Source organism: Ambystoma mexicanum, chromosome 8, assembly GCF_040938575.1.
Source record: "Ambystoma mexicanum isolate Mex_15411 chromosome 8, UKY_AmexF1_1, whole genome shotgun sequence".
Taxonomy (NCBI): Eukaryota; Metazoa; Chordata; class Amphibia; order Caudata; family Ambystomatidae; genus Ambystoma; species Ambystoma mexicanum.
This window is the reverse complement of record NC_090929.1, coordinates 322,532,277-322,559,660: the sequence shown is the minus strand read 5'-3', so window position 1 is coordinate 322,559,660 and position 27,384 is coordinate 322,532,277. Positions and strand designations below refer to the sequence as shown.

General features: G+C 47.0%; 1 protein-coding gene across 3 annotated transcripts in view; it reads right to left on the bottom strand.

Moving 5' to 3' along the window:
• The window catches only part of NPDC1 (neural proliferation, differentiation and control 1), a 716,939-nt gene that overhangs the window by 51,460 nt on the left and 638,095 nt on the right, over positions 1 to 27,384 (bottom strand). For all 3 annotated transcript variants that reach the window (XM_069609739.1, XM_069609738.1, XM_069609740.1), the window contains 2 exons: positions 27,092 to 27,187; positions 6,360 to 6,494 (listed from right to left, as the gene is read on the bottom strand). In XM_069609739.1, coding sequence (XP_069465840.1) covers positions 6,360 to 6,494; positions 27,092 to 27,187 — 231 coding nt within the window. The remainder of the gene's footprint in view (positions 1 to 6,359; positions 6,495 to 27,091; positions 27,188 to 27,384) is intronic.

The window sequence follows — 27,384 nt, the reverse complement described above, 5'->3', positions numbered from 1 at the left end:
AGAAAGATGGATAGGTCCAACACTTTCTCACGCCAATACATGTTGTGGATTAATAACTGGACAGATATCTCTTCAACCAACTCAACATGGGTCAACAGGATGCCATAGAAATCATTAACTGTGTCGATCACCTTAAACCCATCGTCTGATCGAACGAGTGTTAGAAGGCCTCCATATGGTCTACCACAGTCCCCTTTCTTGATGTACTGGGCACTGATAAGGCATCCACCCAGACCAGGGGCGGGGGGACAATAACCATGTTTTTTGTAAACACACCACCCAATGAGCCCTAAATTCCCACCCAATCTCTTAATTGTGTAATATTCCAGAGTGACCACGGGTGTTCCATGATAGGATAGAGAATGCATTTGTAGTTCCTGAACTGGATGGGACACCTAATAGTTGTTAATGCTGTATATTTCTTATTAGTCATGACCAATAAGTTCAAGCTTCAGAGCCCTTCATTTTTGTTTTCAGAACATTAATGTTCATTTCTAATTGCTTTTATGGCCATGCAGAAATATGGGTACTCTCAACAAAGCAATCATCCACAAGCTCATTCACATCGAAGCCAAACATTCTAATGGCTTCTCGCTCCTGAAGCACTAGCTTAGCAATCAGCTTCAAAATAAAGTAGACCGCAGAGCGTTCAATGCGCTGTCTCACTGGGAAATGGACTCTTTTGATGTCAGATGTGGAAATCCCTTTCAGATTGGCGACCTCTGTAAGCAGACGTAAGGCATTAGAGCGATTTAAGCTAATAGCCATATTTTACGGGATCACACTTTGAAACAAAATAACTGTGCCCTTATTCACATCAGCAATGGTCTTATCCTTTCATAACATTATCTCTGTGGTGCCTAGGTAAACTCACACAAGTCTGAGCTCGGTCATCCCCCCTCCACCCTTTGTTCCTCCCACTTTCATTCACCTCTGTAGATTGTTGCATACTTCCTAGCAAAAAACACCCACAAAGTGTCTCCCTTGACACCAGTAAGTTTCCAGCCTGGAGGGGGGCCTCATTCATTGGAGAGTTAAGGTCGACGGTGATGGCAAGTGAGTCCTTTGTTTCGAATGTCTTAAGCAATGGTGGAGCGTTGCGACTCCAGACATCAAAAAGCACGGCGTCAAGTGGTCCCCACTTCTGGGCAACACGACTCGACAGGCTTCCAGTGATTACGGCAAACCTCCGAACCCTGGTCGACGACGATGGACTTTGATGTCCGGGTGCTTCACTTCAGGATTCCTCGGCAGTCCCCGTCTCCGGTCGACAGTCTTTCGGGACTGGCTTCCAGGCTGCCTTAGTGAAGATTACCTTTTGCAGGATGCTCCCTCCTAGCTCGGGACGAGGTCTCCTAGCCAGGTCCTCTCTTGCATCAGTCCTTGACAGACACGACAGCTTTTGGATTTCAACGACGGCCAGCAGCAGCAAAACATTCTTCTTCCAGTTGGGCTTCAAGGTTAAGCATCAAGTGTCGACTTGAACTTCTGAACAATTCTGGTAAGTAAGAGGTCCCCAGATATACTGTTCTCTCTCTCATTCACACTGCTGAGCCAAGCTCAGGCAGCCAAGCATTCAGAAGGGCATTCATGCAGGCAGGACGGCAGGCAGGCAATCAGGCTCACAGTGCATTCAGGCCATTTTCTTCCATCCAGACACCCATAACAAGTAATGTGGATTGGGGCAAGCACCCAGCCTTTCAGCACACCACACTGCATTCATGTCAGTTTTCAGGCAGGGCTGTCTCATTCTTGGTGTCTCACACACACAGATACCAGACACCCATAACAGGAAGTGCATATTGGTCACACACTCCATTCACCCAGGTCCCACCCCAAGGGTGTACCCACAAAATACAGTCACTGGGAAGGCTCCAGCCAGTCTGGCCTAGACTTCCCCCACAATGCCATATATGGTTCTTCCATCCAACAGCCAGTCAGGGGAAGGGACAACAAGTTAACAGGCAATAGAAACCACAGCAGCCATCTTGTCTCCTATCAGGAATCCACTGATTCCTATGTAAGGGCCTGGGACTCCCAAAAGGAGGATACTCATAGCACCTGTCAAATTCAGCATGGAGCTGCTACCAGCCCATACCCTGCTCTGTGGGCCACAGGGTGTACCCCCACCCATGAGTGCCATAAGGGTATCCCAAGGGTCTGTTCACCACAACCAAAAAGAGGAAGAGATGCACTGCCAGGAGTCCCACATGAACTCCTGTGCAGAAATCAACACAGAACACACATGATAAGGGAGTATAGGACAAGGAAACGGAGGCTCTGTCCCGCCAATGCATTTCAAGCATCACACTGATGGAACAGTAATAGCTTGAGAGTCACTTCTTCATGGAGTAAGATTTGTTCCTTCTGGTAATCGACAGGTGGTTGCACGTCGATGGGCAATGACTTGCCAATGTCTTCTTGCGGTTTTGTAGTCTTGTTAGTAGAAATGCTTTCATGATCACAAAATATCGCACTTGCGAAATCTCAATGTCACTTGGCCTAGTAAGATTGTTGTCTCTGTCCTCCCTCTGTTCCCCCTTCCTTGCCTCCTTGCCTGGTCGCACCTTGAAACACTTGTGTATAGGCGCATTACAAATGCCATATCATATAATATCATAATATGACACTATCCATTAATTTTGGGTCAATATGTGAGTGGATCAGCTTCTGGTTAGTCGACCCCCCTAATCCCCATTGGCAATCAATTCAGATCCTCTGACGTTTGGTCCCTTTATCACACTCGGATTCTGCTTTTCGACCACACTCTCTGGACAGTTCAAATGTTTGTTTGTGTCAGTCAAGCCGCGTGTGAACAGAAACTCCTTTGCTGTGGCAGGCAGTTTTATGTTATCAAATTTGAAAACAAGTGATTCCAAAAGTACTGCATTAGATTTTATTTCCAGTTTCAAGCTCTCATATAGAGAGACCAATACACAAAGAACCTGAATAATTTCCACCAGAGAGTCTGCCCACGGGGGCGCCTGTTCATTTTGCCTTACACAAGGTATATCAGCCTTATCCCTGACCAACAGCGGAGATGGGGAACTGATTGAGGAGAGAGTGGAATCAAAGTCCGGTGCGTACCTCCCACCCAAATCAGGCAGTCAGTCCAGATAGCTGGGACTCACGTTACTTCCATTTGAAATATATGGCACTGGGAATGTAACTCTAGATGAGGGAGGGAGTTTTGGCATTAGTGCAGTGGGACTTGGTTTGAAATGCATAGAGGTTGTTATGAGTGCCTTCGGTTTAAAGAACGCAGTAATCAAACCTTGGGAATTAACGCATGAGTTGCTAATTTCATGCCCGTCCTTGATCACCAAGACATGTCTTGGGTCTATATTTCTCCATCAGTTCATAAAGGTTCGGAAGTTCCCATAGATAATGTGCAGTCACCAAAGTCTCCTCATCTGACAGGTGCATGCACTTCTTGTTAAGTGGCATCATCAATTTTTGACTCCTCAGACCGTACATAAGAGTGGAGGCACACTTTTTCTGCTTTAGCTGCAAGCTCGTTTTAACTCGCTAATAGTGTTCAATGTTAAATGCTCCAAAGCAGGCAATAGATTCCCTTGCCAGTTCAAAAAGGCTTTTGCCTCCTGTGTCCCAGAGTTACCCACAAGCAGTTCACAAACACAAGATTCCCTTGCCGGCTCAAAGGGCTTCTGCCTCCTATGCCCCGCAGTCACCGGCAAGCAGTTCACAAGCACAATATTCCCTTGCCGGCTCAAAATGCTTCTGCCTCCTGCGCCCGCAGTCACCATCAAGCGGTTCACAAGCACAATATTCCCTTGCCGGCTCAAAATGCTTCTGCCTCCTATGCCCCGCAGTCACCGGCAAGCAGTTCACAAGCACAAGATTCCCTTGCCGGCTTAAATGGCTTCTGCCTCCTGCACCCTGCAGTCACCGGCAAGCAGTTCACAAGCACAAGATTCCCCTGCCGGCTCAAAGGGCTTCTGCCTCCTATGCACCGCAGTCACCGGCAAGTGGTTCACAAGCACAAGATTCCCCTGCCGGCTTAAAGGGCTTCTGCCTCCTGCGCCCGCAGTCACTGATAAACAGTACTCAACAAGAGGATTCCCCCGTTGGCTGTGAAGTGTTTGTGTTTCCCTTTTACTCTAAATGTCACGTAGTTCAGTAGTTGGTAAATATCATGTTTGTTGAATTACTTTATGTGATGCCTCAAAGCCCACTAGATTTGCGAGATTACAGTTGTATCCTATTGCTCTGTAAACTCACCAGCTTCAGGCTTTCTGTGTGCCAACAGTTGTCTTGACCTGGCGTAACACGATCACCGTAGAGCCGCAGAACACTCTGCTCCACTCCACCACTCCGCTTGGGAGTGAGTGTTAAGTAGTTAAAGCACCTCCCTCGCAGCAGCAGCAATGGGCAGCGGACTCCAGAAAAAGAAAACGGACTCCAAAGGCTCGTGTGTTTCAAGAGCCTCTTGTCACTCAGAACACTCTGCTCCTCTCCGCCCGCTCCATAATAACACATTGTCATGGGAACTCCTTGCTTGGCTTGCTTGGCTTGCTTGGTTGCTAGCATACATTCATGGGAAATCTTGATGTCCTTCAAATGAGAACAAATTCAGCAGCCTCGACTGCTTTCAGGTAGGATTATTTCCCTCTACTAACTGGGTGCTCAAAGGTTTGCACAACATCTTTATTTGGGCCGGTGGCAACACAACTCCCATTAGAGTCTGGAATGAAGCACCCACCTGCCTTTAGTTCAAATGCTTCTTTAAGAGATGGCCTCTGCCAGTTTTGAGGACTAGTCTCTCAGCAAACCACCCCATCTAGCCTGACATTTACCGTGGCTTCTCGCAAGCCCTGGCTTCACTAGCCCAACCATCTCTTTCCCGGTCTCCTGGTTACTAATTAGCCTTATAGAGAGTCTGCTCTTCTGAATCGCCTCTCTCTCAAACACAAGATCTACCCCCTCACCTTCCAATCACTTCTAATATTAGGGCATTCTTTTTGGCACTATGTTTGTCTACCCATCCCCTTTCCTTCCCTTCCCTTCTTAAGCTGCCTCCCAGCCACATTTCATTTTCCCTTGGTCGGCTTGTGCTAGTGCATCTAGGTCACGTGACCTCTGCTCCACCCACCAGCTAATCAGTGCTCGTCTGCCTGTTAGGTTTAGGGTTAGGGTGCTAAGCACAGGCAGCGCATTGAAGGTATATTTTAGAAAAGAAACTGCACTTAAAGAGGGGGCGTACAATGCTAACATATGCAACCCCGACAGTGCACTGCTAGAAGAACCGCAAACTGCTGTTGTCCAATAACCGTGATACAGCACAGCTGTGGAAGGATCCCATTGGTAGAGTCCCACAGCAAGGGCATGGCACTGCTGGAGTCATACTGCGCTGGAAGGGCACAGCGCAGGACCACCTATGACTGCCAACACACTGGTGCACTTCTATAGGAGGAGGCCATACCATAATGGTCTAAAGTATTGTTACTATCTCATTATGGTGTGTTGGCATACACCAACTTGGACACTTTTTTGCACTTCTAAAAGTAAATAAGCCCATTTCAAAATGTTTAGTTTCCTAAATAGCCCCCAGCATGTCTAGTAGTTCGTTTTAAAAGTGTGAACAGGTGTGCAGGTTAGTGTTTTCAGAAATATAGCATTACTAACAGACGTAGTGAAAAGACTTTTGTTCACGTTGGTCTTTTTTTTACAATGTCTCCCACATTTCTATCACTTTCCACAGCAATTTATTAGAGGCAAACTGCGGCTTTTGCCACGGATTGGTTTTATTATGTTTTAAAATATCTGATTATGTTGTTCCCTTGTCCCATGGCCCCCAAACCCTCATCTTTTCTCACATTTCTGACAATGCTTGGAATAATACACGACAAAGCTTGGTGCAGTCGTACAAAAGGCACTTACTCAAAGAAGTCCACAACGCTGTCTTGTTCCTCCAGTGTGGCCACCACGTGGCATGGCGAGGAATGCAATACCCACTTTTGGGATCTGAGCACATCTGCTGTTGCGCACTAACAGCTACGGGGCAGAGGCGTGCCCCATCAGTCCTCCTCTGAACTGGTCAGTAATCCTGGTACCAATAGATATCAGTGGAAGCGATTCGAACTAGTACCCAACTGGGCATCACAGAAAACAGTGAATAAAACAGGGAGGGTTTTTGGGGGCTGATTGGTATGTCAAGGATATGGGAATACCTGGATTACGCCAAGCCACGTTGGAAGGGAACATTGTGGTATCAGAGAAGATATGAGGGCAGAGGGCAGATAGACAGGCCCATACCCTTATTTAATGTGGAAAAAGCTGCAGTATGAGCAAGACACTGGTCCAACCAGGGGCAGAGGCCCTTTATAGTATACCCATACCTAGTAGCAGGGCATCGCTCATTTTCTCTTTCGGGACAGGGGAGCTCTTCACACCCCCTTTGGTGGGAGGCAGGGGTTTCGGTGTCACATTGCCGGCCCGGTTCTTCTCAGAGGACTCCTCTGGGGCTGCGGTGCCTGGGAGGGAGGAAACAGAGCAGACACGTTGAAAGCCGGGATCAGGTGCATAAAACCACAGAGAAAATATTACTGATTAATAACCAGTGACATTATTATTCAAGCCACTAAAGACAGAAGGAAATATACTTTTACATTGATATTAAAACCCATATTTCCTAGAAAAATTGAAAAGGTTTGAAGCAAAGAATCTTAGCTAGTCCCTCCTGGCACTGGGACAACCCTCACCCTGCTTTCCTGTAGTTTAAGTAAGAGTCTGGAGATATTAAATGTTTTGAGCAGAAAGAGGATTGCCTTAATTTGTGATATTGCTTATTATGTATCCCCTTAAGACCAGATTTATAACATCAATTGTGTTTTGATTGAGTCTAGCAAAAAAACGTCCCTTTGCTAGAGGGTGTGGGCAGACATATGGCGGTCAGTGACCTGGTGAAATCAAGGCTAGACTATTCCAAGATGTGTATATAGCTAAATCCTACAATAGTCTCAACATTGTGCTCAGTGTGGGTAACCTCAAGCCAAGGCAACAACATCTACCAACAGCATGGGCAACTGCAGGATGCCTGGCTCTCCCAGCATCACCCTCCTCCTAGACATGGAAGATAAGCAGGGTGTAGGATATTGCTCCCAAATGACCTTCAGACCATGGAACCAGGGTTAGCTACCACCATTACCCGATGTTCACGTCTCAGTGTCATCGCAATCCAAGTACATTCTTCATCAATGTGGTGGCACCTTTCATGACTTTAAATGATATGCAAGGAGTTTGCTTTGATGTCTGTTGCAAATGTTAGCAATACCAAGTTATGAAGGACCTCCTGCTCACTGGAAAGTGTCATGTCTGTGACCCGCTTGTAGAACTCACATGTAAGTCTACTCAGCCAGTCATTTCACCACTATACGGAACCTGCTACCCAACTGTCTTGACACACAATCCTCCTCTCTCATGTTATCCTCCTCTCCTCAGTGGAGCTGCTTCTGTTCACTGTGCCAGTATCATCGTTTTCCCCCAGACAAGTTTCACACGCACAACTCTTACAGCCAGTTGAAATATTGGATTATTTGTGCATAGTAATGTTTGTAGGATTGCCTTATGAGCTAACGTCTCCAGCTGGTGAGTTCGTGTGAAAATGATAACTTTCCTGTTACTAAACAAAAGACAACACAAGACTTCCCTGCAAACCAATCCAATCCGTATCAGGCACACTTGAGCGGACAGTCCTCTTTTCAAGGATTATTTATCAGAAATGACCACGCTTCAGAAATACTAAACGCACAAAATTAACAGGATCCAATACAAGCGTAATGACACACTGGCAGAATTCAGTAATGTGCAAAGAGCGTACTGCAAGAAAGTTCAACTGATCAGATTGTATTGGATTGCAGAGGAGTCTGTTTTCTTAAACTGTCTGAAATGCAAGGAATTAATCACTATTTGTGTTTTGTGGATTAGTCTGATAAGCCTTGAAAAAGCCCCTGTTGGCACGAAACATGTGTTGGTGCAGGCAGCTACCAATGAATACAATGCTTTAAAGGCACGCATTGACAATAACATTCAGACGCATGAAGAATATATGAATAGTTTTATAAACATAGCTACTTGTTTGTTTCATTTGCAAACAGTAGTTTCTAATGGAGACTGGTTTAGTTCCCTATTCCCACACCATGCTTTTCTGTCTAGGTGCACATGTCCCTCACCCTCTTTCAACACAGCATTGTGTCTTCCCCGTTTGATCTTCTCTTAAGTGACTCATAATCTCCATCCAAGGGTCAGGTCAGTTGCACCTCTAACCTGCAATAGGTCTGATCAGTTCCTTACTAATATTAGTTCTTTATCAATAGTAGAGGTGGTATCCTCATGTCCTCAACCACAGACATCTTTCAAAGCAACTAAAACAATTGGTTAGGAGAGCCCTTATTGACAGAAGGTCACAAGCAGATGTAGTGATGCTTTATATTTGAGAGAGGTTTCCAAACACAAAGCATGTTTAAATGTTAACTTTAAATGTTGCAAATAAATCAATGTTCTAATTCAAATGTCTTAGATACTAAATGTGTCACACAGAGAGGATAAAAAAACTGGTCAGGCGGTCAAACTCATGCATGTCACAGACAAAACAAATCTAAGACGGTGGTTGTGACAAATCAATTTCCGGGGCACCAGTGGTCCAGGGATGAATATCGGTTTCTAAATCATCAGTCAACCCCACACCTCTAGAACACCAGCAGTGATCCGAACAGATTGGAATACAAGTAAATTATAAGACCTCCTTGTCCAATTTTGGAAATGTGGACGGAACGGCAGGTTTATCTCCGCAAGGTCGTAGGTCGTTGGTTAGTTGCAATACAGTGAAAATACAATTATTACCCAATGATAAAAAAGACTATCCAGTCAAGGTTTTATAAAAATATCAACTTTATTATAATATCAACTTTATTATTACTACGACAGACAGTTCTAGCACATTACAATTACAACCCACACTGTAAAGGAACACAGCGGACAGACAGTTTCACAAAGGAAAGGGATGCACTCTGGATACTGACAGGAGGGTAGTTGCTAAAGTAATCAGTCTTATAGTTCAAAAGTATTTGGTTCCAGCACCAAAGGGGCAAAGGGTTGTAATTGTCTCTAGGGGCCTTCGGGGAAGGACCAGGGGGGCAGAACCAAAATGTACCTGGTGCTGAAGAAGATCTTGGTGCTCGACAGTGTCGAGGCGGTGCCAGGGCACTTCACAGCCCGTTAGACAGAGTTAGTGGCAGGAGACAGCTGCAGGTATCAGGTGGCAGGTAGTTTGTCAAGCAAGGATGGATGATGTCTGAACGCTGTCTAGCGTGGCGGCTCAGGCCAAGTATATTGTCTCTGTGCTGGTTGGCGGATCTGGAATGCTAGTCGAGGCATCTCAGACAGCTCTGGTGACTGCGGCATGACAACAGTCAGTGGGCAGCCAGATGCGAGTCAGGGACTCGACTGTCTGGAAATTGTCCTTAAAAAGATGGACGCTGGATGATGCTTTTGTGGCACTCCTCTTAGCTTCTTCGCACGGCTCACATCCTTTTAAGGGAGCTGGCCCAAAGCTCAGAAGGGTGTTAGCAGACAATGGCCTTGCCCTGTGTCCAGAGACTCTCCAGCACTTCCCACATAGGAGGCTTGCTGTCAGAACCTAGCAAGGCATGCTGTGTGCTGGCTGGGTACCGGTTCTGGAGCTGCTGGACTGGTCCTCTGAGTCCGGCATCTCCCTCTGTTCCCTGGGAGATGTTTAGGGGAGGGATCTTGCTTCACACTTGGAACTCCTGGCCTTCCTTCGATGGCGGAAAATGTAAGGTAGACTGTACCTTCAGCTTGAGTCCAAATGATTCCTTCTTCTTACTCCTTGCGATGATCTGATCAGTGAGGGGCTCAGCCCTCTTTTAACACCAAATGGGCCCCAGCGATTGGTGTAGGCTAGGCCCACCTTAACGAGCCAATCATGTGTCCCCACAAACAATATTCTGTGATGCTTCAGGTCAGAACCAGGGTGCTTCGCAACAGACAGGGGAAGGATGACAACATATACTTCTAAGCACCACCCATCTTCCTGTCTGCTGTACATCAAAGTGTCTCCTCATTTAACTGAGCCCTATGTGGCGCTTCATCACAACATGGGCCTCCTTTGAAGTAGGGGTTGCAGGCAGACTTTCGTCTCCTACAATTCACATACTTCCCAACTCTGAAAGGAGTGGTTCCAGACAGGACATGCACTGCCCTTTATTCCAAGGAGGGGTGTTAGTACCAAGTTGACACATTGCATTACAAAGAGGTGTCTGGCGTTTGCTCTCCATTGTCACTCCCTGCACCCAGGCCATCTCTGAGGTCTGCTAATTAACATTCTTCAGTATTCGCCACCACCAGCAAGGTTTCACAATGGAGATGTAAACCCATGGGGCCTTGAAATTCTAATCAGGCTGCTCATGGCCAAAGGCTTTTGGTGTAACCACGGCTGTTGGGTGTCAGCTACATGACGGCGGAGGACGGCGCTGCTGAGCTGTGTCCTCCCAGAGTACATGACTATTTTTCTGATTTGTGTTGTGCGTGGAAAATATGCGTGGAAATGGCCCCATCATTCATTCTTTTTAAAACAAACGAAATAGCCCTGGCGAGCGAACTTTTCCCATGCGGATGGCCGAATTGCTCACAGTGGTGAAAAGTTAAAATCAGCATTTAATTAGTTTCTTCACAACAATCCTGTAGCATTTAACATGTCTCCCCATACTTTCTCAAGGTAATCAATCTTAGGTAAAAGTATAGAAAAGACTCAACAAGAAACCTTAGATTGGTTATCACTTAACCAACTCAACTCTTAAAATTAACAGACTGTTGTTAAACCACCACATCCAACGGTCTCATTGAAGATGTTGATGTTTAACCTGTCAGCAAAGTATTTGCACTGTCCTACACATTCAAACAACACACGCACCAGCATGTCAAATCCTTCCGATGCGTATGCCTACGCAGGGCAGGATGATGAGTCAGGGCGCATATTGGCATCAAGCAACTGGACCACCATTTGATCACACCCTGCAATAGAACAATCACCAGATGTGGGTTCTCCTAGCCACCTCAGATCACCACTTTAACAGAAGCAAACCTGCTACCTCACTAAGCATCCTACAACAATGTCCCTCTGTCACGCCGCCTGTCCTGGGGTCTCCTTACCCGCTACGGCGCTCCCCGTCCTGGAGGTTGTATCCCCGCTTTCGGCTTCGGGGTCCGGGGCTGTCCTGGGTCTCGGGCGCTTCCGGGTCTCCTGTGCGCACAGCTTTGCGCATGCGCGGGCGTCCGCTCTCCACCATCCGCGCATGCGCAGTGAGCAGGATGTTCGATGCGGGGAGATCTGCGGCTCAAGCCTCGTTGTGGGTTATCCAATGCCTGGGACGCGGCACGGCTTGCGTTGCAAGCCTCCCAGGTGCTGGTGGGCCTATTTAAGGAGCCCTGATCCTTTCCAAACCGCGTCTCAACGCGCTTTGTACGGATCGTGTCTTCGCTGCCCTTGTGTTGCCTTTCCGTTTTCCTGTTGTCTTCCTCCTGCCCTTGTTCTGCCTGGGGCTCCCCTGTCTCCTTACCCGTTCTGCCTCGCTCCCTCCATCCTGCTTCCTTTCTGATTCTGAGTTCCCGCTGGCCCTCCTTGGTTCTGGTCCCTGTCATTACTTTCCTGCCTTTCTGGCTCAGTCCTTCCTGATTCCATCTGGCTCTGAGTTCCCACTGTTCCTTCTGGTTCCCGTGCCCATCTCGTTTACCAGCCTGCTCCTCTTGCTGCCTAGTCTTCGCTCCTGGAGGTACTGTTCTGCTTCTGGTCTCCTGATCTTCATCAGCTTCCGTCGGGATCACCCTGCCTCCTGTAGACCTTGAACCTTCTACTCAGAGGCTCCCCCTGCCAGTGCTTGCACTGTCCTGACGCCACGCAAATCAGGGGTGAGCCAACCCGTGGCATTGGGAGCCGGTTCACCTCCAATCCGGTTCCATTCGGGCTGGTGTTGGGCTGGTTCCCCGCACCATCAGTCACGTCTCCTCGGATCATCTGACAGCCTGGCCTCATCACCAAGGAACCCAACCGGACGAACAGGTACGCAGCGTTCTCGTGACGCTATTTACAACAGATTGAGACACCTGTCTTCTGACACCTCGGACTCTGCGATGGAAGAGGATCCGGGTCTTCGTAATGAACTTCAAGCGCTTCGTACTGAGATGGCGGCACTCCGTCAGGAGAATGTAACCTTACGCCAAATGGTGACACAGAACGTTGGTGCCATTCCACAGCCTGAAGGTCCCATGGCTCACACTGCTCCCATCAAGTTCGATGGAGATCCCCGCCGTGTGGGTGAATTCTGTAATCATTGCCGCATACACTTTCTCTTCCGTTCAACTCACTTTACCAATGACAAGGCCAAGATCGGATACATATTGGGCAACTTGTCTGGAAACGCGCTTGCCTGGGCAACTCCTTTGGTCGTTACCAATAACCCAATCCTGAATGATTTTGTAGCCTTCGAGAAGGCACTCTTGGATGTGTTTCAATCCCCCAATCTGGCTTCAGCAGCACAGAACCAATTGATGGACCTACAACAAGCCAATACTGACATCATCTCTTACATCAGCCGTTTCCGTCAATTAGCAACTGACTCCTTATGGCCAGAGGTAACGCAAAAGACCTTGTTTCGCCGGGGATTAAGAGAGGAATACAAGGATGAATTGTTACACATTCCTGAACCTGACGATCTACAGAAACTTATTGATCAAGTTTTGAGGATAGACCAGAGGTTGGCCGAGAGAAAAGGAGAGAGACGACGGTTTGAGAAGGCAAACCCCAGACCACTGACTCTACCTACTGGGATGTCAGCACCTTCGGATTCTACCCAGGAACCAATGCAACTGGGAGCTGTAAGGGGCCCTTTATCGGAAGAGAAGAAGCGCAGGAGAAGCCAGCGACTGTGTTTGTACTGCGGAGGTGCTGGTCATTTTCTGGGAACCTGCCCTCTGCGTCCTATCAAGAAAGGGGGAAACTAGAAGACCTGTCGTTTAAGGGAAAGGCTACGACAGGTCCTTTCTTGCTTTCAGACCTTTCCAGCCCTGGGTTACAACTGCCCCCAATGCAGCCTGCCGTCTTGATGATTCTAGAGATCACTTTGAAGTGGCTTGATAAAACGGTTGATGTCCATGGTCTATTAGATTGCGGGGCCTCCGGAAACTATATAGATGAGGCATTCGCCATCAACATTGGTATGCCTTTACTTACCAGAAAAACTGCTATACCGGTAGAGGTCATCGATGGTACACCTTTGGCTTCCGGTCCCATCCGGTTGCATACAGTCGGCATGCTATTACAGATCAATGGACATGAAGAAAGGATAGCCCTCAACGTCATCAAGTCACCTTCATATCCAGTGGTTTTGGGACTGCCTTGGCTTTTGCGATACAATCCTACAATCAATTGGGAGTCCTGCACTTTGAAGTTTGTTTCTGCCTTTTGCCTCCGTGAATGTTGCTGCCAGAACACATCCTTGAAGTCTACTACCTCGATCCCTCTAGTCCCGGGAGGGGACTCATCTGCTTTATGTTCCGTGTCCCAGATACCGAATGTTTATGCCGACCTTTGTACGGTGTTTTCTGAGCCCGGAGAAATACCTCTTCCTCCTCACAGGACATTTGACTGTCCCATAGACCTGATTCCTGGTGCTGTGATTCCTCATGGGAAGTTATACTCTCTAACTCAGTCTGAAAAACAGGTACTCCGGGATTATCTGGATGATTGTTCTAAGAAGGGTTACATCGTACCTTCCAAATCCTCCGCCGGTTTCCCGCTGTTCTTTGTCAAAAAAAAGGAGTGGACCCTGCGGCCCTGTATCGATTACCGCCAATTGAATGACATAACACTCAAGGACAGGTACCCATTACCTTTGATTCGGAACATCATGGAGTCTTTACGTTCTGCCAATATCTTCACTAAGTTGGATCTCCGGGGAGCCTACCACCTGGTTAGAATCAAAGAGGGCGACAAGTGGAAGACGGCATTTAAGACACCCTTTGGGCACTACGAATACAGGGTAATGCCCTTCGGGTTGTGTAATGCCCCAGCCGTCTTCCAACGGTTTATGGACAACGTCTTTGGCGACTTGGTTGGCATCTCGGTCTGGGTTTACCTGGACGACATCCTGATCTTCTCGGACAATCTGAAGGAACATGTCTCGCATGTCCGTGAAGTACTTCTGCGATTGTCACGTAATCACCTGTACGCCAAAGCCGAAAAGTGTTCGTTTCACCGGAATAGCATGGAGTTCCTGGGATACGTAATCAGCAATGCAGGTATACACATGGATTCGGGCAAAGTGAAGGCTATTCAGAACTGGAAACAACCACATGATTTGAAGTCCCTTCATCGGTTTTTGGGGTTCGCCAAATTTTATCGGCGTTTTATCCCACAGTTTTCACAGGTCACGGCCCCATTGACACGTCTGACCAGTGTTAAGATACCTTTCCTTTGAGATCAAGAGGCATCAACAGCTTTTGAGTGCTTAAAGACAGCGTTTAGTACAGCTCCTGTTTTGCGTCATCCTAACGATGAGATGCCATATGTCATCGAAGCAGATGCCTCCAACTTCGCTGTTGGACCGGTCCTCCTGCAAAAGCATCCTACGTCCGGCGACGAACACCCTGAGGCCTATTACTCACGGAAACTCACCTCCAGTGAGCTGAACTATGCAGTCATTGAAAAAGAACTTTTGGCCATCAAGATGGCGCTCGAAGAGTGGAGGCATCACTTACTTGGTGGTCGTTTCCCTGTAGAAGTTCGTACTGACCATCGCAACTTGCAGTTCCTACGATCATTGCAGTGTCGCACTGCTCGGCAAGCCCGATGGGCCTTCTTCTTCTCTCACTATGATTTTAATATCACATACATTCCGAGCTCCCAGAACCAGAAGGCTGATGCCTTATCTCGATCCCTGGAAAAGGAAGAAGTGGGAGTCGGTTTGAACACGCCTATGATATCTCCCAAACACTTTCTACTGACCTTAGCTCCGCATCTCCAGAAGATCATTCAAGAAACCTTGAGGGATCCGGAACGTGTCAATCTGCTGAAGAAACCCCAGATCCGCGAACGCGACGGTTTTTTGTTCTTTCTGAACCGGTTATACATACCATCGACTGACCTTCGCTTGGACATTCTGCATGGTTTTCACGATTCTCAAGTAGCTGGTCATCGTGGTATCAAGGCTACCCAGGAGTTGATCTCCAGACAATTCTGGTGGCCTGGATGGGCCAAAGAAGTAAAATCGTATGTGGAAAGTTGTCCAATCTGTGCTCAGACGAAGACGCCAAAAAGAAAGCCTTTGGGGCTACTTAAGCCTACTGAAACACCACCCTACCCTTGGCATACTATCGCCACTGACTTCATTGTTGAGCTTCCGCCCTCTGAGGGTCACACTTGTGTCGTGGTGGTCGTGGATTGTTTCACTAAATACGCACACTTCATTCCTTTCATGAAGATCCCAACTTCCTCCCAGATGGCTTTGGCATTTCTACACAACATTTATCGGTTACATGGACTCCCAGAGAAGATCATCTCTGATCGTGGTTCACAATTTCTTTCTTCTTTCTGGCATCAGTTGTGTAATCATCTAGGTATCCACAGAGCCTTGAGCTCAGGCTATCACCCGCACACCAATGGTCAGACCGAAATGACGAATCAAACCCTGGAGCAATACTCACGTTGCTATGCCAATGCCACTCAGTCAAACTGGCTAAGGTACCTGGATCTGGCGGAAGTTTCCTATAATAATGCGGCCCATGCTGCCACCGGCATCAGTCCTTTTTTTTGTTCAGCCGGACAACATCACAAGCTGGTTCCCTTCTCACCTGTGGTGCCCAGCACTGTTCCGTCTGCGGATCAATTGGTCTTCAATATTCAGAGACAGCATGACCTGGCCCGGAGTACCCTTACGGAGACACGAGAGCGCATGAAGGAGCAGGCTGATAAGGGCCGAACCACAGAGCCCGATTTCCAGGTGGGCGATCTGGTTTGGTTGTCTTCCAAGAACCTGCCTGTTCGCAATTTACCCACTAAGTTGGCACCCCGGTTCTATGGACCTTTCAGGATTGCCAAACGTTTGTCTTCAGTGGCTTTTCGATTAGTGCTGCCCCTCACTTGGAGAATACACCCTGTATTTCATGTCTCCCTTTTGAAGCCCTATGTGAAGGATGTCTTTAGGCGCTCTGGTCCACAACCCTCCTCTGTTCTGGTACAGGGGGTTCCTGAGTTTGAGGTTCAGGAGATCTGTGATTCACGGATTAGTCGGGGTGTACTCCAATTCTTAATTGATTGGAAGGGTTATCCTGCTTGTGATCGCACTTGGGAGCCGCGCTGTAATGTGCACGCTCCCCGGCTTATCCGTGAATTCTTTCTTCGTTTTCCCTGGAAACCTGGGGCCCCGGGTCTTTCTGGGAGGGGGCATAGTGTCACGCCGCCTGTCCTGGGGTCTCCTTACCCGCTACGGCGCTCCCCATCCTGGAGGTTGTATCCCCGCTTTCGGCTTCGGGGTCCGGGGCTGTCCTGGGTCTCGGGCGCTTCCGGGTCTCCTGTGCGCACAGCTTTGCGCATGCGCGGGCGTCCGCTCTCCGCGCATGCGCGGTGCGCAGGATGCTCGATGCGGGGAGATCTGCGGCTCAAGCCTCGTTGTGGGTTATACAATGCCTGGGAGGCGGCACGGCTTGCGTTGCAAGCCTCCCAGGTGCTGGTGGGCCTATTTAAGGAGCCCTGATCCTTTCCAAACCGCGTCTCAATGCGGTTTGTACGGATCGTGTCTTCGCTGCCCTTGTGTTGCCTTTCCGTTTTCCTGTTGTCTTCCTCCTGCCCTTGTTCTGCCTGGGGCTCCCCTGTCTCCTTACCTGTTCTGCCTCGCTCCCTCCATCCTGCTTCCTTCCGGATTCTGAGTTCCCGCTGGCCCTCCTTGGTTCTGGTCCCTGTCATTACTTTCCTGCCTGTCCGGCTCAGGCCTTCCTGATTCCATCTGGCTCTGAGTTCCCACTGTTCCTTCTGGTTCCCGTGCCCATCTCGTTTACCAGCCTGCTCCTCTTGCTGCCTAGTCTTCGCTCCTGGAGGTACTGTTCTGCTTCTGGTCTCCTGATCTTCATCAGCTTCCGTCGGGATCACCCTGCCTCCTGTGGACCTTGAACCTTCTACTCAGAGGCTCCCCCTGCCAGTGCTTGCACTGTCCTGACGCCACGCAAATCAGGGGTGAGCCAACCCATGGCGTTGGGAGCCGGTTCACCTCCAATCCGGTTCCATTCGGGCTGGTGTTGGGCTGGTTCCCCGCGCCATCAGTCACGTCTCCTCGGATCATCTGACAGCCTGGCCTCATCACCAAGGAACCCAACTGGACGAACAGGTACGCAGCGTTCTCGTGACGCTATTTACAACACCCTCTTACAAGACCCAAGAGGGCATGCAAATCATGTAAAATCTAATAGCATAACCCATTCACGTGATTCATTCTTTCAGTGCCTTTTCGGGGAAAATCATTCCCATTTATCAGGAAAATGGCCAGCACACTGATCATCCATGGAAATTCTTCAAAGCACGTGAAGGGAATCCTACCCCAGTCGCCTTGTGACCGATTACAAAAATTCCCATGGCGTGATTACCTTCTCTTTCTATAGTGACCTGGGAAGTACCTGTGCAACAACAGTAGCACGTGTCATGCTGGTGCGGAGCACCATTACCAGTGAAGTGGCCTACTAATAGTCTGTCTACCATAAACAATGAAAACACCTTTCACACAGAAAAGGGAAAGACGTCAGCAAATTACTGTAGCGTTATTCTCAGAAGGCAGGTCATCACGAGTTCACGGGAATCACCCTTAAAACTTATGTACATGGCTAATATGTAAAAGCGGGTACAGCAGACGTGAAATATTCCATTAGATTAACCGATGCACATGTCCACACCCCTTCTTAAGAAAACACAGTTAAATAGGTACACGGGTCTCTTCAAACTGGAAGAAATGGTAGGACATTAAAGGGAACACATAACAAAAAACATTTTTGGCATAGACCGGAATACTACCTTTGGATTACTGTTTAAGAACCTAGTGTGTCAATTATGAGCCTTATTCTTAAAATGGAAGCGAGTGCCCAAAATAAATCAAGAAGTCTATCAACTCACAATCTCTCGACAGATGCTGATCTAAACCAACACTACGCGCGACACCTCCTGGTGGGCCTAGCCACATCACTTCTTGGGACACACACACACCTTCAACAAAATAAATGTAAAGACCTCCATTCTATTCCCTTGGCAATCACCTTCCCCAATTAGTCCTGGTTCGACTCACCATCACCTCAAGACCCTCTTCTCTCATGCAGAGTCTGCTGTGACCCTTTATTTCAACACACTCTATTCTTCAGGTGTACCCTGATCACAACCCAAGCAAAACTAAATTGTTGACAGCAAACAGATTTAGAATTAATCTCAACATCTGACATAGCTCTGGGCAACCGCCAGACCATTGGTCTTCAGCCTGCCAGGCCATTACAGAAAGGGGTAAGACCAGATGCACATCAGGCTTGGTATCACCCCAAAAGGGGCAGTCCAACTCAAAATACCTGGTGACATCCCTTCTGCACAAGACCACAAGCGACCCCAGACATGTTTCGACCTCACTGGCTACTATCAGTGAGGTGACACTTGGGTCTCCAGATCTCCCCTGTTCTGTAGAGCCTGTTACTTTACTTTTCCATCCGGGGTACCCTATTCCAATCATCAGTCAACAAAGCTAACTCCTCTGTCCAGTAGCCACCACCTATCCACACCTTCTTCTCTTTTGATTCGATTTGCACACCATGTTGGCACACCATTGTAACAATTGTTTGTGCAACGATGGGGTGGGAACACTATGGGCCTGATTCATGGAAGCGTTTTTATAATGGCACAATCCCACAATCCCATAGGAAAATGTTCTGTGAATCAGGCCCTATTTGTATTTATTTATTTTCCTGTAATGCGCTAAAAACATGAAAAAAGGCATCAAAGAAAAGAAGAAATAAGAGAGTCCACAAGAAAAAACATCATTCCACAGAGGTAAAAAGAATCAATCCAAAAGAGCATAATCATTGAAAAATAAAGTTCTCAAGTCTCTTTTTGATAGATGGAAGATTAGAAATAAGTAAGCTCAGAACGGAGCTGGTTCCATAAGGTAGGTGCTATGACATCAAAGGAACGACCACCACAGTGTACCATCGTAAAATGGTTCTATGTCATTTCATTGCGAGATGTTTTTTGCAGCGTTTTTACCGCGATTTTTTTAATGAAAAAGCCATCACATTTTTTTACAATTATTTTTTATGGGGTTCCCACCAAACCCCCCATTTTGTTTAATTTGTATTTATTCCCAAACACCCACGCCCCATATATATAATTTAGTAATCCCCCCCTAAAAAATTCAATGAGTTTTTTCAAAAAATAATTTGCGGTAAAAGAACCTGCGAAAAAACATCCTGCGATGAAAGGACGTTGTACCCTTAAAACATGGAATCTGTGGCTGTGCTCTATCAGATGATCGCAATGACCTGCCTGGTTTATTAAAAAGTAATGCTATGTGTTATAATGTGCACGGGCACATTCTATTGTGCACGGGGATCGGTGGAATGTTGGGAAGGTTGATGAGGATTCTGGAAAAGGCGGTTGAGAGAGAGAGAGAGTACTGTTGAAGATGGTCCACGATGTGGGGTTTCAGACAATAAAGAATATAATTACATCCCATCCTCGTCGCCAATGTCAAGATCTCACCGACACAGGTAAGATGTAATTATATTCTTAATGGGTTGGATTGGCAGGAAGTTCTGTCACAATACTTGGCTGCATATAGGAGAACACCTGCCACAGTTACGGGGAGATCCCCATTTGAGCTTATGAGGGGCAGGAAAGCAGGTACCATGTTGAGAACTTTGGCCATGGGTGGTGGTGGCCCGTGTGATATGGATTTGCAGTCTATACATCGCAGGATAGTGGCGCGTCAGGAGGCTGCTGTGGCATCACAAAAGTTAAGGAAGGAGTTGAATGTTAAGCCGGGGGATTTTGTGCATATAAGAAATCCCAGGAGGGTTCACAAAGGTTATAGCAAATTCATGCCTTCGAGGAGAGTGGTTAAAGTTGGGAAGGGTCATGTGCATTTGGAGGGAGGTTCAGTTTGGAGTAAGAAACGGTTGGTGATTGATGGTTGCAAGGGTGCTGATGTGTCTAATGCTGAGTCTAATCTGGAGTATGAGGAAAGTGGGTTGGACTATGATCCTGTTGGTTCACCTGGGGTCAGGGTTGAGCGGGAAGAGGTGGTTCCAGTTCCAGGTTCTTTCGGCTCACATGTGAATGTGGAGGGGCAGAGGGGTGCCAATCAACAAACCGAAGTGGAACATGAAGGGGGCCGCCGTGCCAGGCAGTGTGGTCCCCCCATAAGGTTTAGAGATTACATTTGCTAGGTGGGCCATGGTATGGGGAGGTTTGTATCATTTCTGCATGTTAAAATAATTTTGTAGGTAAGAGGTTCATATATTTAAGAGTACAGTTACGCTCACTGTTAATTCTGGTAATATTTCAAATTGTGTTACAGGTTGTATTTTTTATGTAAGGGAAGGGGATATGTTATAATGTGCACGGGCACATTCTATTGTGCACGGGGATCGGTGGAATGTTGGGAAGGTTGATGAGGATTCTGGAAAAGGCGGTTGAGAGAGAGAGAGAGTACTGTTGAAGATGGTCCACGATGTGGGGTTTCAGACAATAAAGAATATAATTACATCTTACCTGTGTCGGTGAGATCTTGACACTATGCTTGATATATTGAGGAGGAATGCCATCCACATTTATGGGTAATGGTGAGCACGTTATGTTTTATTCTGGCTGCTACCGTTTGCCAGTGTAATTTTCCCAGCACAGGGGTGATATGCTGGTGACGTGGCACACAGGTGACCAGCCTGGCAGCAGTATTCTGAACCACTTGCAGACATTTAAGATCGGTCTTGTTAATGCCAACAAGCAATGCATTACCATAGTCAATTGTGGAACGGACAATTGCCCTAGCAATGGTAGTTCTATGGTGAACAGCCAACAAAGGACTTAGTTGTCCAGTCGGAGATGATAACTACAAGAACAAATGGTAGCGTTTATATGTCCCACGACAGACATTGTGTGGTGTCAAGAGTGTCTTCAAGGGATTTAGCTTTATGCAATGTCTTGAAAGAACAACTATCAGCAGTGAAATAATCGTACCTTTTCCCAAATGTTCTAGCTCTAGTGCAGATGCAAGTAAAAGTAATTCTGTTTTCCACTATTGAGACACGTGCCATTGGCATTCATCCACACCTGTACCTCCAACAAGATCTGGTTTAGTGCTGCAGAGTCAGTTTCAAAATTCCCAAAAAATCTAGGTATCATCTGTATAATTCTCAAAAGCTACATCATGGTCCAAAAAAAGATCATGAAGTGGTTTCATGAAGATATTAAAAAGCAATGGTGCCCTGAGGAACACCACAATCGAGAAAACTGTCCTAGCACTAGCCTAGATGCTCTATCTTCAAGAAAGGAAATGATCCATCTAGTATCTTCAGGACTAAATCTGACAAACTTGATTAATCTGTCACCCATGATCTCAAAGTCTACAAGATTAAAGGTAGCCGACGGGTCAAGAAAAACAAGAAGACCTGCCTTGCCACAATCTAACAGCTGAAGATGGGCAGACTGAAGATCGAGCATGGCCGTGTCAGTTCTGTGCGATTTCCGGTAACCAGCCTGGTCTAACCCCAGGATGGCGTGTCCATCAATATAAACATGCATTTGCTTATTTGTCAAATAATCAAGAAGTGTAAGAAAACATTTTGTATTAGTGATCAGCCTATAAATGACAAGATAAATTGCATCCAAAGAAGGCTTTTACAGAAGTGGGTTTACGCAAGTATCTTTAAGTGAACAAAGTTGTTCCTAAAAGAAGAGTTCACAAAAGCACACCCCATTGGAGCAAAGAGTAGCACATTCCTTAATTTTAAAAGCTGGACAAAAATCAGTCGAGCAGGTGTGTAGGTTTAAGAATTTATTTTCGGGGCTTCTGCCAGGGGTGTTGCTGGGTCTGGAAAAGATCTGGGGCTAGGCCAATGTCAGGACTGTTGGGACTCTGGGCTAGCTAGCCTATTGGTTGTAGCCCTGGAGCTTTCATCCGGGGCTAAAACCAAAGGACCCAAGGCTAAAGCCCCTTCAGCCCACTCCACCCCCCCCCAGCAACGCCTCTGGATTCCGCAACCCTATGGTCACTAACTCCTCTAAAATAAAACTCCAAGAGGTACAACAGGAGCAGCGCCTGCACTTTCTACAAAAAAAGACAAAGACCCTAGAAAGGAAGCTCCAACATTAGTCCCGCCTCGAAGCACAATGTGTATAGGTGCATTATAAATACCCAATTATTATCATCACTATTATTGCATTAATTTTGAAGTGCCTTGCTTTTGTCATGAAGTTTATCTTGAATGGAAGAACACCACTCAGAGCTAGGTTCAGGCAAGTAATTATTGGAAATGGGTGTCTCAGGTTCACTGTTCTTTGCCTGCCCAATACACATATCAAAGTACATTCTTTTGGCATTTAAAATGCCTTTCTTATAATTAGCTGCAGCTTCTTTAAGCAGGCAATGATCAGAGTCCACCTTTGTTCTGGCCCATGTATACTTCTCTTTCTACTTAATTGTCCTGAGACTTCTGTAAGGGTGTAGAAGGAGGCGACTGACACATATGTGGCATGTTTTGGGGCAAAAACTTATGTTTAGCAAAAGAAAGATGAAACCTACCTATCCCTAACTCTAAGAGGGGATTCTCTCCATCAACTAAATGCTAAGGAAATGTCAGAATGTTGGTAAATAAAAAGTCCATCGTCCTGTCTCAAAACCCTCCTTCTATCCCTTACACTTTTAACCAAACTAGAAAGATGTGTTAATGTTCTTTGCCCGGGAGAATGACTTCCTTCTCCTGGACGAGGGGGGTGCAAGGTTCTGGCTTCCAGTTCACAATCGGGGGGAATGACTCCCTTCCCCTGGTTTCAACACTTCAGACCAAAGGATTGCCCATGCTAGAACATTCTATTTCAAAAGTTTACTATTTCTTCACTCCAGGGGAAATAGCTCCCTTCCCCTGGACCACTGTTTTGATCCTCCTCATGGGTTCAACTGCCAAGAGAATGGCTCCTTTCTCCTGGTATCTTCCTTGTACTGTTTTTCCACACAGCACCACTGTGAAGGACTCCCTTCCCTTGTTCTCTCTTCTACTTGGTTTCACAGTTCACCAATACCAGGGGGAATGGCTTCATTCCCCCTGATCTCCCTTGGTTGCACAGTACACAGACATTTGGGGAATGACTATTCCCCGGGCCCTTCTCAGGCTTTTGTCACCTTCATGGATGCTGGGGGAATGACTCCCCTTGCCCGGCCATTCTCAGGCTTTATATTACAGTTCAACACACCAGGAGGAATGTCTACTTTCCCCTGGCCCTTTCTCAGGCTCTCTTATAATTCTCAATACCTTGGGGGAATTACTTCGTTCCCCTGGCCTTTTCATACACTCTGATCAATGCGGTTAATAGATCATATTTTGCTCAGTGATTTCTTCTGTAAGACCTGGTTCATCATTCTGGTAGGTACTGTAACGAAGAAGAGGATTATTGACAACCTTTTCCTTGAATCGTGGATCTGTTGCTATTATGAGGGACTCTTCCTCCTGGACTCTTCTCAGGTTGGTTGGCGTCCTTGAAACTACCCTGGTGGTCATTGGGAACTTCAACGCTACTGTAAAGAAGAGGAGCATACTCTGAGGCTTCCTATCAATGCTGTGAAACCCTCGCATTATGCTGAGAAAGGGATCTAGAGAAAACAGACTGTGGCTTGTTATTCCAGGGCGCGGCATTCCTTCTGGGTCTCCCATGCATCCCCTTACCTTATCGGGGGTAACTGCAGGTCACCGGGGCTTGCATGGTTGGCGGGTGCTCTGCTCGGCAGGATTGGTGGTCCGCTTTCAGCTGGGGAACAGCGTTTCCAGCAGTCCTCCATCTTTGTTCACCTCCCTGCTACTTCTCAGCACAACTCTGCTCCTGCAATTGCTCTCTCGTTTGAACAAGGCTGATCACCTGCATTCAGAAAGTTTTGCCTCTTCGGTACGCTGACACAGGTTGGAGTTTCCCACAACTGGGAAGCTGCTTCGTGCCTACAGCCTCTTTCAGTTTGGCTCTCTGAGTTGCTAAATCCTTCCTTAGTTTTTATGGGGATCTTAAGATCTCACCTTTGCTGAGGTCTAGACTGCCCTTGCTGGTTCTCTGAGCCCATCTTCATCTCTGCACTTCCTCCTTGTCTCAGTACTCCCCATGGATGTTCCCCTGGGATCTTCCAGACTTTTCCTGAACTCAGTACTTCCCATGAATGTTTAGTCAATTATCCTACACATGTCCACAGAGGGACTAGGTTGGGTGCAGTCCCTAATCCCTGTGAGATCATCCCGCTGAGTACCACGCCCAGGGGGACTATCGGGTAGCGGCCTCAACTCCCTGGCCCCATGAGAAGGGACGTCATCTGAGGATTTGTCACACTTCTCAAATGTTCAGTAAACCAAGCTTTTTGAGTGTACGAGGACGCACTTTCCTTGTGACTAAAGAGGCAAGAGAGTCAAGTGCACTAGACAACTGCTTATGTATAGCATTGAGAATACAATCCGACTTTGCTCCTTCTTTAAAAACAACATTATGATCAGTAAGAAAAGGCACCATGCTGGAGGAAGTGATGTTTCTTAAATTACGAGTGCATATCAAGTTGGGGTTAGACTTGGTTTTAGTCACAGAGCCCACTTGAATATCAAATGTACGTAAGGAATGATCATACCAAGAACATGGTTGAATTTCTACAACATGAGTTGCAGGAATATTATTACTAGTAAGTACCCAGTCTACAATACAGCCTTTTGAGCAGAGCCGGCCTTAGGGGAGGGTGAGCCGGGCGACCACCCGGGGCGCCACGTCCCCCAGGGTTCCATTGGCCCCCGCCACACCAGGTCGGGGGAGTCTTTCAAGGGCTCCCCCAATCTGGCATAGTGGGAGAAGGCACGGCAGGTGGGCTGTTGAGATTAAATGCGCCTGCAGCAGCGGAGCGTATTTAAGAAGAATAGGGTGCTGATGCACCCATTCATAGCATTACCTCCTCGCCGTAGAGAGAGGAGGCTTAAAAAAAAAAATAAATAAAAAACCACATCCTGGCTCCGCTCCACCCCCTGTTGACGAGGGGCACGTGGGGGAAGGAGGGCGCCAATTCACCCAGGGCACTGCTGCCCCCAAGGCCGGCCCTGCAGTTTTGAGTGAGTAGGGCCAGTGACCTACTGTGTGACCCCCATTGCTTGTAGAGTTTGAACACAATCAGTGGCTACCTTATCGTCAATGTTGTTGAATCCAAGATTAATATCACCAGTAATAACAGATTTAGTGCTAGTGGTGAGCAAAGAAGAGAGCATGCTGCTGCTGTGTATCATAGAACAAAAAGAAGGGGGGTAGTGGGATTCATCCTTAGTTTAAGCAGAACAGATGCACAAGAAGAAATCTGCTGATGTTCAATAGAATAGGCTAAAAGAGACCTATTAAGCATAAATGCCACGCCGCCACCAGCCCTATGTTGTGTATTTTCCTCATACATAGTGTTATTGGACAGAACAGCAGAACGTATTGCAGGGCCAGAGTGATCCTTTAACCAAGTCTCAGTTATTGTTAAAATGTCAAACTGGACCTCACAAAGCAAATCACACAGATCAACATTATGTTCAACCATGGGAAGGGTACGTCCACATCTGATAGTATTAGCATTAAGGCTAGAGACAATAAAAGTCCCATGTGTGCCTGTGCTTTCAGATTTAATAAAAGCACTATCATGGCCTTTTGTATCAGAAATGGTAATCAAAGTACCCATATCAGATTGGCCGTCCTCACATGCCCGGATACGATTGTTGACACTCTTATGAGACTAAGCAGACATGGAAGGCATATCAGCCAAAGTGCCACCTTTTATATTATGTTGCAGCAATACTTGCTTAGAAACCCTATCCTTTCCTTCACCGCAGGGAACAGAAACGCCGACCTTGCCATCAGTATCAGGAGAAGCAGTTAGGTTTGCATCAACCGAAGCACAAGTCAATAAACGACCCATCCTGTGTTTCAATACAAAATGAGTTGACTATGGACCCGTCCCCCGAATCGCACGACAACAAAGTCTGTTTTAAAAATCAAGCTATTATTCCCTTCAGCACAGGAAACAAGTGTACCAGCCTCCTGAGAACAACTAATAAACGTAAACAAGTTGGCGGTCATTACAACCTTGGTGCTAAGTGCACCAACTTTACCACCATGGTGTAAACTATGTTTACACCATGGTGGATGGCGGATTTACCGCCCCATTTCAAGGTGAGTGGGGCGGTAAATCCCCATTTCCCATTTTCCCTTCCCCATTCCCATTTTTGCCACATAGGGCATAATGGGAGTGGGGAAGGCGCTAATTACGCCGCCGTAAATTACGGCGGCGTAATTAGCACCATGGCGGGTTAGCGCCATGGACTTTAACGCCTGCCAAAAGCAGGCGTTAAAGTGGGAATCCGGAGTTAAGGGTTAACGCCGTCGTTAACCCTTAACGCCGGGGTTGTAGAGCACTACATTTTGCAATGTTATCTTAAGAGGGATTTATACAAACACGGCGCTGCCTTGAGGTGACCCTCTAGAACTCTGAAATGGAGAAATGGAGTGACATTGTACAAAGAAAAACCAGCGTGGGTGCTTCATCGAAAGCAGACTTTTAGCATCACCAAAGGTCCTCCTGGATTACAAGAAGTTAACTATTGCTACCTGATCAGCATAGCAGCTGCATGCATTCCTTGAAATGTATGTATAGTGTACACAAAAGCCAGTCTCCTTTTTTGAAAAATGCAAAAGTAACAATTCTGCCATTTACATACACCATAAGGTTGGCCAGAGCCTCGTTGGTATTAGTACACATCTTGTACAACTACTTACTTTCCATCACAGCCTGCAGTTGGTGGGCCTTCCCGGGGCTCAGCAGAGATGCGTAGAAGTCGATGTCTTCATCTGGGAGACGATCGGAAGTCTTTCCTAGTAGACATAAGGAGAGAAGAGCACAACCTTTAACTCATGTGGTCCGAGACAGGCACGGGCATCTAAATATGAACAGAGCACATGTAATCCCGAACCCGAGGCAAGGATATAGAAATACCAGCACGTCATTGAATAAATGGAAGCTTTTTCCGCTTGCATATCAATCATGCTATTTATTATTATTTCTAAGAATT